The sequence below is a fragment of the Chaetura pelagica genome, unplaced genomic scaffold, assembly GCF_000747805.2.
Source record: "Chaetura pelagica isolate M959 unplaced genomic scaffold, ChaPel_1.0 scaffold115, whole genome shotgun sequence".
In the NCBI taxonomy this organism is placed as follows: domain Eukaryota; kingdom Metazoa; phylum Chordata; class Aves; order Apodiformes; family Apodidae; genus Chaetura; species Chaetura pelagica.
Genome location: NW_009953761.1, coordinates 2,148,316 through 2,164,389, shown reverse-complemented (window position 1 = coordinate 2,164,389; position 16,074 = coordinate 2,148,316). Strand labels below are relative to the sequence as shown.

General features: G+C 36.5%; 1 protein-coding gene across 1 annotated transcript in view; it reads left to right on the top strand.

The window, feature by feature from the left end:
* The window catches only part of AKAP11 (A kinase (PRKA) anchor protein 11), a 31,861-nt gene extending 16,142 nt beyond the window's left edge, over positions 1 to 15,719 (top strand). The window contains exons 7-11 of the mRNA XM_010000854.1: positions 1,741 to 1,896; positions 6,111 to 6,194; positions 6,947 to 6,993; positions 10,141 to 10,301; positions 15,573 to 15,719. Coding sequence (XP_009999156.1) covers positions 1,741 to 1,896; positions 6,111 to 6,194; positions 6,947 to 6,993; positions 10,141 to 10,301; positions 15,573 to 15,719 — 595 coding nt within the window. The remainder of the gene's footprint in view (positions 1 to 1,740; positions 1,897 to 6,110; positions 6,195 to 6,946; positions 6,994 to 10,140; positions 10,302 to 15,572) is intronic.
* Positions 15,720 to 16,074: the final 355 nt, after the last annotated feature.

Here is a 16,074-nt window from a genome sequence, read left to right as displayed (position 1 = left end):
GTGATGTTTAAATGATGCAGAATTAGAAAAATAAAACCCTTTTTTCCACCTATGGGAGCTTGAAACTAAGGTTTCTATGTGTATCAACACACATGCAGGTAAGTAGTACTTGCCACGGTAACTTAGCAGAAAACAGCAACTGTTTCTTAAAACACAGTATGCAGTGATCAGAGTGACTTGAAATCTCTTCATGAGGCCCAAGAGCAATCTTTACCATGTTGTTTCTTTCCAATTTATGATAATCCTTATTTTCCTATTTTTGTGTGTGTGAATTTCTCACACTAACTGCAGATTTCTTTTCTTGGTTTCTGTAGGGACATCATGATGAATAATAGATGTGTTCAGTTGCTAAAGGCCACAGTGGGACTGAATGAAATTTGTCAGGATTTTATATGAAACACATACATCCTAGCAGCATAAAAGTGCTCATGAGATGTGTTTTGGCCCTCAGTGGAACAGTATTTAGTCCTTAGTGTGTGACAAAAAAAATTAATGTGGTGATGTTTTTCTATACCTTCAGTGTCAAAGATGACACTTTGTTTCTGAATCACTTCTTAAAAGTATTATTTAAAAAAATCTAGTTAGAATATGACAGGAATAAAATGCAAGGTTCAAATACATACTGTTTATTATTATATCTGTGACAAGGAAGCGATGTTAGTGTTTTACTATAGTAAAATTTATAAATGTTTCTTGCCATCTAATATATGATATGTGATGTATGTTTTTTGAGAAGCTGCTTTGTGTGGTGAAAAACACTGCTGCTAGTGCTTCTATAACTATAAATAAAAAATGGGGAAAAAGAAATCAGTGTATTACCCAGATGGGTTCCAGTTCAGGCTATGTATGTTGGTCCAAATTCGTGCTCACAGTGGTGTGGTTAAGGTTAGCTTTTTAATTAGTGAATGTTACAATGATTGTTTGCTATGGTGGTAGTAGGATGATAATTTTTCTTCAACTTTCTACCACTTCATAGATAATCACAGTTTGCTACTGAAAGTTAGTTCATAGCTGCGTGTTCTTATTGCAACTTTTTGTCTTACAAGGAGCTGAAGTTATGAAACTGGGTCTTTTGAAGTGGATTCTGAAATTTACCTTTTTTGAGCATATTTGATTGCTTGTTTTTTAGATAAAAATTTAAATTTCTTTCCTGAGGGAAAAATTCTGTGCAAGTCATGCATTGTTACACTTCCATGAAGTGGGAAGACAAATCTTTATCTACAGAAAGACCTTTTTAGAAAATGGAATCCTAACATTTTAAACATTAGTGTGTCCTTCAATGCTTTGCCTGCAACAGCAGACCACCTAGTTGGTTGTACCAAAAGCAAGCAGGGGAAAATAGTCAGTCCTCTGGTAAACAAGTAAAAAACTGCTGAGTCTTCTGCTTTAAAAATGTACCTTGATATGCAGTCTGTAACACTACTATGCTTTCTATGCTTTAAAGCAAATCATCTTCATAATCAGAGAGTTATTTGTGCTTCTCATGAAAGAATTCCAAATAGCAATCCCTGTCCTATACCTGTTGACATTTCAGGTTCATTTGTTTGCTGTTTCTTGTGTAGAGAATAGGGTACAAATTAATGGATTCATTCTCTTTTTTTCTTTTTTTTTTTTCCTTTTTTTTTTTTCTTCTCCTTGGAATTTACAGTCTGGTATTAAATGTTATTAAATTCCTGTAAATGAACCAACACGGATCAGCGTGAAATGTAGTGAAGTTTTTGTCTTAATGTTTTTATTTAGCTCTGTTGGAAGAGAAGGATTTCACTCTGTTGAATCTATTGTTAGCCAACAGATGAGTCTTAGTATTGGTGATGATAGCACTGGGAGCTGGTCAAATCTAAGTTTTGAAGATGAACATCCTGATGAGAACAGTAGTTTTCTTCACCTCAGTGACAGGTAACTATAAACATATTAATGTAGTTTTACAGTTACCTTGATGTCAAATAACTTGGCATCAGGTGTGGGTAGGGGAGAAGAGATTATTTTGTCTTCAACACATACTGATTTTTTAAAATTATAATTAGCTCTAATATTATGTTTGTGTTTTCATAAAGAATGTTGTTGGCCATGAATGTTCATACTATACACTCTGTAAAATATGTGGAGTATGCTTTGTCATTAATATCAGGGAATCACATCAAGTAAAACTGTATATAATTTAAGTATTAGCAAAACAACCACAGTGTATAAAATACACTTTGCAAGTACTGTTTATAAGTTATGCTCTGAATCTTAAAATGTCATAATTGAGACTGTTTTATGTGAATTACTCTGTTTTTGAAAATACGTAATATGAGCTTAATTTGCACAAGGAGCTTTAACAGCTGTTTTTGTCTTTTTTGGGACTTAAATTTATAAGCTGTTCTAACTGGTATTGATGGACTATTTTTGCACTACTAATCATGAGCTTATGGCTGAGTGATATTGGAACTTAGCTGTTCAGGGTAGTGACTTTTCCCGCAGAGCTTCTTACTGCATGTCCCTAGCAGATCATAACTAAGAAAGATTAGAATGGGAATTTAAAAAACGTGTAGTGTGTCTGGCAGGAAAAATTATATTGTGAGTTGTGGCCCAAGCTTTTATATAAGGACTGTGTGAGGAGTGAGTAAACTTAGTCTTTTATGATTGATCTGCCACTTAGGTTACCGTAGGAAGTTCAGAATAGCAAAAGTGGGGGGAAGGATTTTCCTCTTTAGTTAGTACTTCGAGCATTGCTGAGATTAAAGAAAATGTGGGAGATATACTTCCTTATGTAATGTACAAATAGTTTATTTGGTACCAAAGTAAAATTGTTCGCTTAAAAGTCTACAGCATTTTTCATGTTTTGCTTAGTAAATATTTTAATCAAACCACTATAGAAATCTATCACTCATATGAAGGAATGATTTTGTAAGAGAATAAATTGCCTTGAAGTTATTTTAATAAAGTATAATCTGTTGAATGGGTGAAAATGAGGTGGATTTACATTATGAAATTCAGAGTATAAAGCGGAGTATTCAGCACACTGGCAGTTACAAATAGTATATAAAATATACGCTAGTTGATGCTGGAAAAAATATATTTAAAAATTGCAGGACCTGTAGTGCCCATGTTGTATTTTTTTTGTTTATCATCCCCAAATAAACATATTAAAATGAAGATAAAGTAATTTCTATAAATTGCAAGCAAATCTATGGTTCATTAGAGGAGGAATGACCTAAATTAGCATTTTACTTAGAAGAGGAGAATCATAATGTGGATACCAAGGTGTTGGCAGAAGAAACTGGCTTGTGCAAATTGATCAGCTAGTTTTACAAAACTATCTGGATTGGTAATAGCACATGTCTTCATTTGTGCTGCTGAGGGTTAACAGGTGGAAGTGACAGGATCTGGGGCTATTGCCCTGAGTAAAAAGACAATGGTACAATATAATTTAGTGGCACAGTGAACATTAAGCAAGTTTTACTGGGTGAGGGAGGACCTTTTCCTTCCCCCAGTATTTTCCAGACTGTTTGCATTATCCAGTGGATACTGGTATTTGAGACTCCTTTAGTTGACATGTTGGGAATTATTTTCATAATCATAAACCTAGAGATTCCATTAAAGGTATTTGAAATTATTTTGCTACACAGGATCACAATGCCCAGAAAACAACACCATAATGCAGGCTACAGTGGTCCAGTTTAATTTACCTTGCTTTGCCTTATTTCAGGAAAAAAAAATAATAATTTTCTAGGAGCTTTGCTGAAATGGTACATGCCCTTTGCATCTCAGATTAATATAAAAAAGATGTACTTCGAGGCTTCACAGAAGATTAAAATGTGTGTAAACAAGGGAGCAAGACAACTTGGAAAGAATTATCAAAGCATGATCTCTGCAGTTCCATTCGAATGGAAATTGGAATTACAGTTCTTCAGTGGACTTTGTAAAGTTAGTTATACAGAGGAGTGGTGGTATCTTCTGCTTTGCATACCTAATGTTAGTGACTTAGATTTAGAATTAAAAGTCTTAAGTTTGCCTGTAGTTAATGTATAGGTATAGACATAGGCAAAGGCTTTTCCAGGTGATGAATCAGAGCATTCAGGTTAGATTATAAAGTAGAAACCTCTTGCCTTTGATGGTATGTATCTAATGCAGAATCACAAGGCAGATGGTCTGAGTTGTAGTTCCCATATATACTGTCTGTGTAGGTGTATACACACACACACACATATATATATTTATGTTGAGAGGTTTTCTTGCAATTCTGGTGGCTTTGTTGAAGAGCTGCAAGCTGCATGAAACATTAAAATAGCATTCTGTTGCCTTAGTCTGTGTATTACTTGTTCAGCAGTTGCAGGACTTTATTTTTAAGACTGTTTATTTAGCATCTTAAAACAAAATAAAGATTGCATTATGAAAAAGTCTCATACATTGCTAAATCATATGGTTCAGTGTATAGTATTATTTCAGACCACGTTCGACCTCTAAAATTTGTTAATCTCTTAACTGATCTAAACAGCAGTATGCAGGAGGTCATTCTGTTTGATTGCAAATACTTTTTTCTTTAGTCCAAAAACTGGGGCAGCTTTTATTTCTGCTTACATTATACATATATAACTTGTGAAGGTGGCTGATTGAGTGCAAAGTATTAGTATCAATAGGCTAATAATTATTTTCTATACATGTAATACAAACCAAATTTAATACTTTATACTGTGATAGCATCACACAGTAGCTTGAGGAATGTTCTTATGACCAGGTATGGATACTCTATGCAAATCAAGCTGATTTCTTTGGAAGCTTCTGCTCTTTAATTGTTTGTGGTTTTTTTTTTTCTCTTTGTTTGCATAATGAGAGAACTGCTTGGTTGTTCTGTGTGCATGCAGTCTAAATAAGCTACAGTGTGCTGAATGTGCACCTGCAGCTTTGTATTTTTTTTTTTCCAGCTAGAGTGTGTTGATATTGCAGGCTTACTGACCTGCTGTTAGTCTTCTGAAATTAGGATCTAAGCAGGTGTACTGGAAAGCAAAGGACAGTGATAGGTGATACTGGCAGACTCTTGAAAGAGGTTAATGTCTTGTCTGTCTCTTTAAACATTTCTTTCCACTATTTGTGATTTAAAATTTTACTATTTGCCTTGATTGGAGTGAGTGGAAACTAAGAGTTTTAACAGTCAGGCAAAACTTAGGTGAAGAAAGCATCTTCTTGCAGCAGTTTTTCTCTGTAACTACTTCTTGGCTTGTCTTAGCATCTGTAGTAGACAGTCCAGCTTTCTGAAAGAATGATGGTTATCTTGAAATTTTATTATTGGAAGGCTTCCAGATGTGCTCTGAGGGTGGTAGGAAGTTGGGGAACAGAGATTTAATCCTATGACTAGCTTAGTCTTGTACGTAAGCACAGGCTCAACAAACTCTGCTAAGTATAATCCCTAAAAGGTATCAGTGTAAGGCCATGATAATTTTTTTGCATTGACTTGAATGTAGTCATGGTATAAATGCACTATGTTTATGAACTGTGTGGGAAGTAATCTTTTTAGTATTGTTTCAACTGATCTATAAGCCCCCCTATTTTTAAAATATCAGCTTAGAGAAAATATTCAGAATTTGAAAAAAAAAATAGTTTTTAATATTTAGCTCTAAGAATTCTTTCTTATGAGGCTGTTGGAAATAATTTCTGGATTTTTTTTAAATTAAATGAAGTAGTTTTCTTTGTGCATTTGTCTTTACAATGTATTATTTTATGAGCCCTTAGCTAGTCCTTAGGCAAATATTATTGTTGTAAACCATATTCCCATGTAATCATACTGGAATTGTTGAACTTGTATAAGTAATGAGCAATGTGCTTAGATCTGAGGACAGGATTTTTGCTAGCACTGATCTGGAAAATTGACTACAAGTTAGTACTTCAAGTTAGTACTTGTAGTACTAACTACAAGTTAGTAAGTTTCACCTGCCTAGTGAAACTTACTAGTTTTGTGTGATTGTGCACATTGCTGATCTAAGTATCAAATTCTTCCAGCAAACCTGAATAGGAGGTTTCAGTGCTCTTGCATTAAATGTCTTCACTAAACAGCTCAAAGGTAAATGAAGGTTCTGGTTTGAGCTATTGTTGTTTTCTAGTTCAGCTGTGTTCTCTTCTTCTCCTGGCAGTAATGGTAACAGCAGTAGCTGGAGCAGTCTTGGTTTAGAAGGGGATATGTATGAGGAGAATTTATCCTTTCCAACATCAGACAGGTTGGTTGAGTTGAGAAATATAAAACAGATGGGTGTCTCATAATTAATGCATGAAATAATCATTTTGGAAAATAAAAATATGGTGCATTTTTAATGCTGATACATTATTCACACTCTTCTCACTTAATCACAATATGTTTTTTTCATTAATTAATCCATACTTAATGGTTAAGTTTTGCTGTGCTAAAGTGATGAGTGTGTTATGCTTGCAAAATGAAAGGTCCCTTTTGTGCCTGTTCTTGCTTGCAGTTCTACAAGTTGTTAAATTCACTTTTTCATACAAACTAGAGCTTGCTTCCTACAGGATTTCTGTTTTTCCTTTAGTGTCTGGAAACTTGCAAATTGCTTGGTAATTTATTTTTTATAACACTTGTGACTTACAGCTTTGAATAACCTATAGCTGTTCATACCTGTTACATAAGATGGCTCAGGCTTTTCACATACAAAGCAAAATGAAACTGTCCTTAATTAAAATAATTAAGTTTTCTATTTTAAAATGTCTTTGTAATTACAATCCTTCTTTTTAATACCCTTCTCTTGTTTCTTTCCTCTTCCTTCTTTACCTAAGAGCAAATCTTGTGAAGTTGATAAATCTGTTTCCAACATGAAATGGTGTGAGAAGCAAAGCTTTTAAAATGATTACTTGTTAATTCTTTAGTAGTCTTCCTGTCCTGTAACTTTCATTGCAGTCTTAGAGTTGGCTAAATTTATTGTGCATGTATTAATATTTTTGTTTAATTTTAAAAACACAGTGATGGGACGGAAGATAAAGATGAAGACTCCAAAGGTGCTGTAGAAGGTAATGTCAATTCTAGCATATACTAATGTTCTTCACCTGTGCACTCTACATGAATGATTTTATTAATTCTTTGCTTCTGTAGACTGCAAAACAAGGTTGCAACCCTGTTATCCCTATTTCTCCTAATGCATGTCAGTCAAGTGTCAAAATATATTCTTAATACCCTACATACAGCTCTTAATGCACTGAGGTGTACAGCCTCTGGGAAATGCTAGGCTCCTGTCCTCACACATGTATTTAGTAAAGTAAGGCAGTGAACTCTGATCAGCTTGTGTGAAAGTGTAAATCTATATGCATAGAATAACTTCTTTGTAAAATGTTTGAATCATAAAACTATTCAGGTTGGAAAAGACCCTTGGGATCACCGAGTCCAACCATCATCCCTGCTTTACAAAGTTCTCCCCTAAACCATATCCACTAACACGACATCCAAACGACCTTTAAACACATCCAGGGATGGTGACTCAACCACCTCTCTGAGCAGCCTATTCCAGTGTCTTAACTACTCTTTCTATGATTTTTTTTTTTCTGATGTCCAGTCTAAACCTGCCCTGTTGCAGCTTGAAGCCATTCCCTCTTTTTCTGTTGCAATTACCTGTGAAGAGACCACCACCAACCTCTCTACAGTTGACCTTTCAGGTAGTTGTAGAGACAGATGAGGTCTCCCCTCAGCCTCCTCTTCCTCAAACTAAGCATTCCCAGCTCCTTCAAGCGTTCTTCATAAGATTGATTCTCTAGGGCCTTCACCAGTTTCGTTGCCCTCCTCTGTACTCGCTCCAGCACCTTGATATCTCTCTTGAATTGAGGTGCCCCAAACTGGACACAACACTCCAGGTGTAGCCTCACCAGTGCTGAGTACAAGGGGACAATCACCTCTCTACTTCTCCTGGTCACACTATTTCTAGGCCAGGATGCCATTGGCTTTCTTGGCCACCTGGGCACGCTACTGGCTCATATTCAGCTGCTTGTCAGTTAGAACGCCCAGGTCCTTTTCTGCCAGGCAGCTTTCCAGCCCCACTTCCCCAGGCTTGTAGCGTTGCATGGGGTTGTTGTGGCCCAAGTGCAGGACCCAGCACTCGGCCTTGTTGAAGCCCATGCCATTAACATTAGCCCAATGATCTAATCTATCCAAGTCTCTCTGTAGAGCCATGGCAATACATCTGCATGGCTGTATTGAGGTACTCAATAAGTTTTTAAAACTGGTTATATTAACCTTGGGAGAGGGGTCAGGAGATAGGATGAAATAAACTCGGATTTGGTACATTTTCTATAATCTCTTCCTTATTAGTGAAATATAAAATAGACTGTGCAGACTCTTGTTACAGTTTCCTGGTTTGCAGAAGATCTCTACACTGGTTCCGGTCTGATTGAAGTGCTAGATAGAGGCTATTAATTCAAATGGGAACAGCCTGATTTACACAGTGTTTGAGGCTGGTTTAGAGATGAGGTGATGTTGAGCAAGTTGTAACAGAGCTTTTCTTTGGCTATATTATGAAGGTGAAATAAGCATTTTGAGAAACCTTTGTTACCAGAAGATATTCAGCCATGTTCCACATCTTGAAATGTCTTGATGTAAGCAGAAGGATATGTGGTTATTTATTTTATTTTAATCAGATCTGAATATAAGGTTATAAAGAAAGAAATGTAAACTAAGTATTTTTTCCTCAGAATAATTATAATTAAAATTCTTTCTGCTCTGTAGGTTTTATCTAGGTTATCAGTATACCATTGCTTTCTTTTTGTCTCAACTTAAAAAAGTTCTAACATCTCAAAGGTTCAAATTGCTTGATTAAAATAGTGCTTGCTTTTATTTTTTTTACATAGTTTAGGTGTCTCCTGGCGTGTAAGACTGCTTTATACTGTACTAGATTTTCTAGTGAAATTTGTAATATCTTTTGAAATCTCCTTCTGTTACTTTCATTGTAGAACCATCTAAGTAGTATCCTAGGTAGGAAACCTTTGTACCTGATCTTGTAGGTTTGGAAGTTTTGTTCATGTCATACCTAGAAACATCTAGCTTGTTCTGAGCTGATTATGACTTGTACACCAAAGAACTTGAAACAAAACCTTGTTCTTTCCAGATGTACATCTATTTTATAAAACTAAAAGCAATATAAAGTTTTCTCACTGCTACATTACCACAATGCTTTCCATCCACTATATATATTTTTTTTTAATTGGTTCCTTGTCATATAAAGACACTAGATTTTGGGACTTCTAGATGAATATTCTTTACCCACCAAAAGCATGCTAATCTTCACAGTTGCCCTAGTTAATTTGCTCTCTCTTTTACCTCCTGGGGGAATCTATGTCATCTTGTATAAATTTGCCAGTTACGAATGAATACCTTAAGTACCTCAGTTTTCATAAGCTTAATTGAAAGAGTTGTGAGATAGACTGCACAAAATCATGTGTTTGTATTGCATATATATCCCTTGTTTCTGTAGAGTAAAGTATAGAATTTTGGAAGCAGAGACTTCAAGAACAACTTGGAGAGTGCTAGGTGTATGCTTAGTTGTTTTCAGAGTGTAACAAAGGATGACTGTGATAGCTGCATACAGATATTCAGAGTGGGAACAAAAGATGACAATACTGTAGTTTCTCTGTGTCACCTGTGCAGTTGCTCTTTCAATACTCTGTTAATTTTTTGGAACTCCTGCTGTAAAGGAACTGTTGGCAAATTGGATAGGCCTTAGTAAAAACAGTAGTATATTTTGGAAAAACTCAGAGACAGTCTGATCAGTATGGCTGTACAGGAAAGAAGTCTGAAATACACACTTCTATAAAATGTAGTAGATGAAGGCGTAACAAAAAATAGCAGTTGCAAATGGAAATGATGGATGGACAATGTGGGAGACATTGCTTTTTAGTTTATGAAAGGTACTGTTAAATTCTTTGTCATTTGGAATATACATTAAAGTGCATATGTCTTTTGATACTCAGCTATGTTTGCATATGATTGTAATTGGGATAAACAGTACTTCTGTGTGTGAAAGTACAGAAACACTTCAGACCAGCATGTTTTTTTTTTCCTTTTATATTATTTGTGTGTAGTAAACGGAAGTTTTTAAGATAATATAGTCCAAAAAGTTAATCACAGTGACTTTTTCTAAGCTATAGCTTTAATTTTTTAATTTTTAATGTTAGGTTTGGAACAAATAAGAAAGACTTTAGCAGTAGTGAATATTGATCTGGAACCACATCTAGTGGACCCCCAGCTCAGAGCAGCACTCCAGTGGCTGGCAGCTTCTGAAACAGAGATGTCTGATCTTCACTTTCATGACGCTGCTACAAGGGAATTTGTTTTGGTAAGTACTTGGGTTTGATGGGTGGTGGGGAAGAGGAAGGATTCACTTAATTTCCACTTGCTGTGATAAAATAGTTGCTACTGCTTTATTTGCCACTCAGTAATAATGAGGTATCTGCTGTTGAGGAAGGTCATTATTTAAATCTTGAGAGGTCAAAGTGGAACAGCCTGTTTGTTTAGCCTGCGCATGTACGATATGTATAACAGCATTAAAGCTGAGTTAACTTGATTACAAATTGTTTTCCCTATTTTACTCCAAAGGGGATACCTTACAGCATTTTTGTTTATAAAATAATTTTTCCCAAGCAGTTTTTATTTAGTATTTAATTTACTTAGTCGCTAGTTGTCTGTAAATTGAATCTCTGTGAGAACTTGGTGATGCAAAGTAGTTTCCAATCTGCTGTGTTCTGCCTCCATTTTTTTTTGGTAGTAAATACAGATTTTCATACCAGAAAGAAGTTTAGGGTCTAATTAAATATTAAGTGTGTTTTTATTCTGAAAGCAACTGCAATGAGGGCTATTAAGGAAGAAGGCTCAGTAAGATTGTTTTGTGATCAAATTGAATATGTGAACAAATGGAAAAGTTTAAAGAATTTAGCAATTTGTGTCTGTTAGGGAAGGGTCAAAATTTTGCTGTATGCACTGACCTGGAATATTAATATCATACACAAGTAAGAGAAATGTCTTGTATGTAAGTTAAGTTTATGCTTTATGGCTACATACCAAACTGCACAATATAATCTGGCATTTGTTACGTTTGACCTACTTCTTTTTTTATCTACCAAGGAATGATTGTATCATTACCTGGCTACTGAAAAGTCAACAGATACGTAGCCTTTGTCTCTAATGATGAGGTTGATAGCAAAGATAAGTTTTCAAATAATTTAATTTTTTGAACTGGTAACCTGTGAAAAAATATTAACGTGATGCCATTAGATTATTTTTTAATAATAAGATCTTGGCAAAAGTAACTGAATGTGCTTTTCAGTATATTAAGGAAGGAAAAGCTTACTCTCGATTTCAAGAGGTGGTATTGAGTCTTCAACTCAGTGCTTTGCCAAGCTCAAATCATCATTTCAGCAGAAAAAGGTAGTGAATGAGAAGTAGGGTTCCATATGACAAAAGAGACTCCCAAACTTAGATGAATGTGTTTGCCTGTGGCTTAGTTACTGGAGGCCAGTTTTAAGAGTGTGAAAGTTACGTAGACATCAGTCCAACTTGTACCTGGGCTGAATTTTCCTATGAGTAGCTTCTCCCTTTGTAGACCAGAAAAAGAATGCTAGTTTTGTTTTACTTTTACCCATGTAACTGTAGTATATATATTGTATCTCAAGAAGTCACAGAGTCACACAGAATCACAGAATGTTAGGGGTTGGAAGCAACCCCAAAAGATCATCTAGTCCAACCCCCCTGACTGAGCAGGATCCTCTAGAGTAGGTTGCACAGGAATGTGTCCAGGTGGATTTTGGATGTCTTCAGAGAAGGAGACTTCACAACCTTTCTGAGCAGCCTGTTACAGTGTTCTGTCACCTTCACAATGAAAAAGATTTTCCTCATGGTTTTGTGGAACCTCCTGTGCTCCAGCTTGCACCCGTTGCCCCTTGTCCTTTCACTAGACATCAGTGAGAAGAGCCTGCCTCTGTCCTCCTGACACTCCCCCTTTACATATTTGTAAACATTAATGAGGTTGCCCCTCAGTCTCCTCCAAGCTAAAGAGACCCAGCTCCCTCAGCCTTTCTTCATAAGGGAGATGTTCCACTCCCTTAATCATCTTTGTGGCTCTGCACTGGACTCTTTCAAGCAGTTTCCTGTCCTTCCTGAACTGAGGGGCCCAGAACTGAACACAATATTCCAGATGTGGCCTCTCCAGGGCAGAGTAGAGGGGGAGGAGTATCTCTCTCAACCTACTAACCAAACCCCATCTAATACTCCCCAGGATGCCATTGGCCTTCTTGGCCACAAGGGCACATTGCTGGCTCATGGTCATCTTTCTGTCTACCAGGACCCCCAGGTCCCTTTCTCCTACACTGCTCTCCAGCAGGTCACTCCACAGCCTGTACTGGTACATGGGGTTGTTCTTCCCCAGATGCAAGACTCTATGCTTGCCACTTTAGTTCTCATTCAGAATATCCCAGAATATATGAAAATGATTTTTGGGCAAGTTGAAATACATCCTCTATGCTCCTTTTCTGGAGGTTGGTATGTTTCATTGAGAATGATTTCAGAAATGTATTTTGTTGTGCATTAGTTCTGACACTTAAAATGGACTTCATGCTTTCATGTGTTCCTTTCCTCTTACAGTTCATAAGCATCTTAACACAAAGAAGAAAATACTTCTCTTTTTCTGTCCCTGCATGCCTGGCCCAGCATTCTCTGATGTTCTTTTGATGTCAATGAGCTGGGTTTAGTAACTGCAATCATTCTGACCTCTTTAGTCGGTTTTTGCCATCTTTTGAAGATCTGTCCATCTATTTCATGCTTGTCATACGTGAATTGCAATGTTGCAAATGCTCGGGTAGAACAGTGATAGAACCCACACGTGTTAGTAATCTCCTTTGTGTGTGCAGGGGAGAGACACCTGTATTTTACACTGCAACATAACATGTAAGGCAAATAATAGAAAGCAAGGCCCTCTTTTATAAGTTTTCTTCACGTCTCTCATTCTTTTGCCAGCTCTGACTTAGTAGATTTCAAGTTGTGATGCTACTATTTGAGCCAATGCCTGGAGACACACCAGAAAGCTACTTTATGGCTGTTTATCCAACCACCCTCCCAACCTTAGTAAGATAATATGCTGAGAAGAACACTGGAAAATAGCATTGTCTATTATGTGTGCACTCCTAAAAATTATGCTGTTTTTTCTGCTTAACACTTCAGTTGTTTATTGATACTGGGTTGACACCTTAAGATAAAGCTAAGACCTTCAGGCAGACAGTAGTTATGCAGTCTTGAAAATGTTAAAATAGTTCATTGATTCACTTAGGTTTATAGATCTGTTCTTAGTTCTCCAAATGCAGTTATGTTAAAATTATTTGAAATCCTGTTTGCTCCCCACCCACCCCTTGCCCCGGGGGGCAGGGAAGGGTTACTTGCTTATATTATGTCCCATTTCCCATTTGGAATGATCTCTGGCCCAAAATGAGGGTTTTAAATTAGACATAGTCGAGTTGTCAGTAGTAAAGCTATGTAAGCACCTGCAGAGGGCACTGCAGCCCAGCAGAAAACTAAACTGACCTGTATGTACTGATGTCGTTTCAGCTATGGGGTTTTGGTCATCTCATAGGTACTTTGGTAAATTACCTCAGTTACGTGAGGAATGAGCTTGGGTTTTAGATCACACTGAAAACAGAAATTTTCACTATAAGTAGTTGGTGGGTTCTGGAAGGGAGGAAAGGCTTGTGTTAGCTGATCACAGCAGGGCAATGAGCCACTGATGTGATGTGGCTGTAAAAAAAGACAAAAATACCCCTAGCAGGCAAGGTATTACTTGCTGCAACTGATATGAACTCTTTCTTAAGGATACATGTTATGCTTAGCAAGGCAGAAAGAAGTTTAAAAAAACCCCTTTTTTAGAACAAGAAACCATTAAATTAGAAAAGAAAGCTCTTGACTTCTTCAAGAAGCCTGACAGCATGGAAATGCAAGTGCCCAGATTGAAAAAAAAAAAAAAAGTTCTGTTCCTTAATCAGACCTTATCTAGCTAGTTTGCAATTCCTGGTGTCCATGTATAAACTCCAGTATTTCACTTGCCTGGCAGGAGGAAATAGGAGGAAACTAAAGAAATAGTGGGATTGAACTTTGAGCTTTAAATTAAAATAGAAAGATTAATGAAGCCAGGTTGGCAGCTCTGTCATCCTACCATGGTGATATGTTCTTGTTTGGACAGTGTTTGCTGAATTAGGTCTATGGACATTAGCCAGACTTTCCTCTGGCATAAGGAAAATGACCATGCTTTTATAAACCAACAAACACCATTTACAAAATTGCCTGTTGTAGACTATAAACCTCCTACTTCCTGTGCTCAGTTTAAAAAGGCACAGAAATAACTACAGATCTCATTATCTTTTTTTTAATATGGAGAAGATGTATTTTTTTCATTGAAAAAAGTTTCAGTATTCTGGATATGTTGTAGTCAAGATTAGAGAGGATCTTTCTTGCTCATTCAAGTTAATTGTTCGCTCAAAAAATCAATTGGTTTATAAATGTTTTTATGCACACGTCCTTTGTCAGTTTCATCACCCGGAACTCTTGTTGCAGTTGGAACATCACCTATGTGATGAAGCAGAGAGAGGTTGTCTTCATTTTTTAATAGAATTTCAGGTTGCAATCTGACAGGTCTAATTGAAGGAATATGATGAGTTTTGAACTTTGTAGCTGTGTAAGATATTTCACTGAATGTTGTTTATGACCTTTTTGTAAACTTAATGTACAGGATGTCATGGTAGGGACTGTAAAAGGCAATTCTGCAGTTCCAAGGAGTTTACTAAACGCATTGACAATTGTTCAGAAGGCTACAGAGAATAAAGTTTGTTTGTGTGGATGTTGGTTTCTGTTGTGTTTTTTTTCTTTGTTTTGTTTTTTTGTTGTTGATTTTTAAATGAAAATATTTTATTTACTTGAGCAAACTGGCAAATTCATCCCTGTCTTAGGGTAGGCTTTCTTCCTTATATAGCTGAGCTTGACACATAAGTAAAGAAAGATTTTATTTTTTTTCTTAGATCATGGGCAAAAAAAAATGTTTTCGGCTACACTGATCTCTGCTGGCAAGTGGTAGTTTTACTTAACTCTCACCTTTTCCTCTTCCTCAAAATGTTATAATTTCCCAACTCTGAAGGCACTGTTTTCTTTGAGGGTAGCATCTGTGCCACTCCAAACCACACTATATGTTGTGAAAGGAAAATCCACATCCTTTTATTAAGACTGAGTTTTGTCTTTTTATATGCGCATTATTGGCATGGGAGGGGTGGCAGATGTCTTAATCTTGCGTTCAGAATTTCCTGTTTTCTGCAGTCTTGATGAACCGCAGCCCTCATACCTGTGGCACCACATCATTTTCAAATATCACTCCTCCAGAAAAGAAAATTGTGAAAACTGCCCTAAAGAAAAGTGCCTGATTCTTGCGGAAGTTTTTGTTTGTATAGATGTAGGAATAATGGTTAACTCTTACAACTGATCTCTTTTGAGCTAATGTTTCAAGAATAATTCCTGTAAATGTTAATCAGGATGTGCCAGTCAAAATATTCTGTTTTGTGTCCTCCTGTCTCCCCTTTAGCTTTCCAGAAGACTGCGAGAAAGAGATTGGAAAGTTGGAGATCTCTTGCAAGCAGTTCTGAAATATTGTGAAATGATAGAGAAGGCATCTGATGGAGAACAAGCTCTAAATAAGTCTTTGGTTGGTTGGCTTCTGGACAATGTCTGAAAAATCCAAAGATGCAACACTCTTCACTTCATTCCTCTTTGGAAAGGAGCTAGAAAGAATGCAAAAACGTAAACTAAAATGCAGCTCGTGTGTTGAAGTGATTTTCAGCATTTAAAAGATCGTAAGGTGAAAGTCAAAATAGCTGTGCTGTGCTTTGTGATACTGTGCACATGGTATGTTTATTCAGTCCTTAATCGGTATTGTCCACCCACGCATAACTTGTATTTACTGCTGTGTTCAGACCATTGAAATATTTATATTAAAAAACCTTGTCTATGATAGTAGTTCAGAGGAGACAGTCTCAGGCATTATATCCAGGATTCCTACTGTGCCAGGATAGCTCTTTTTCCAACTT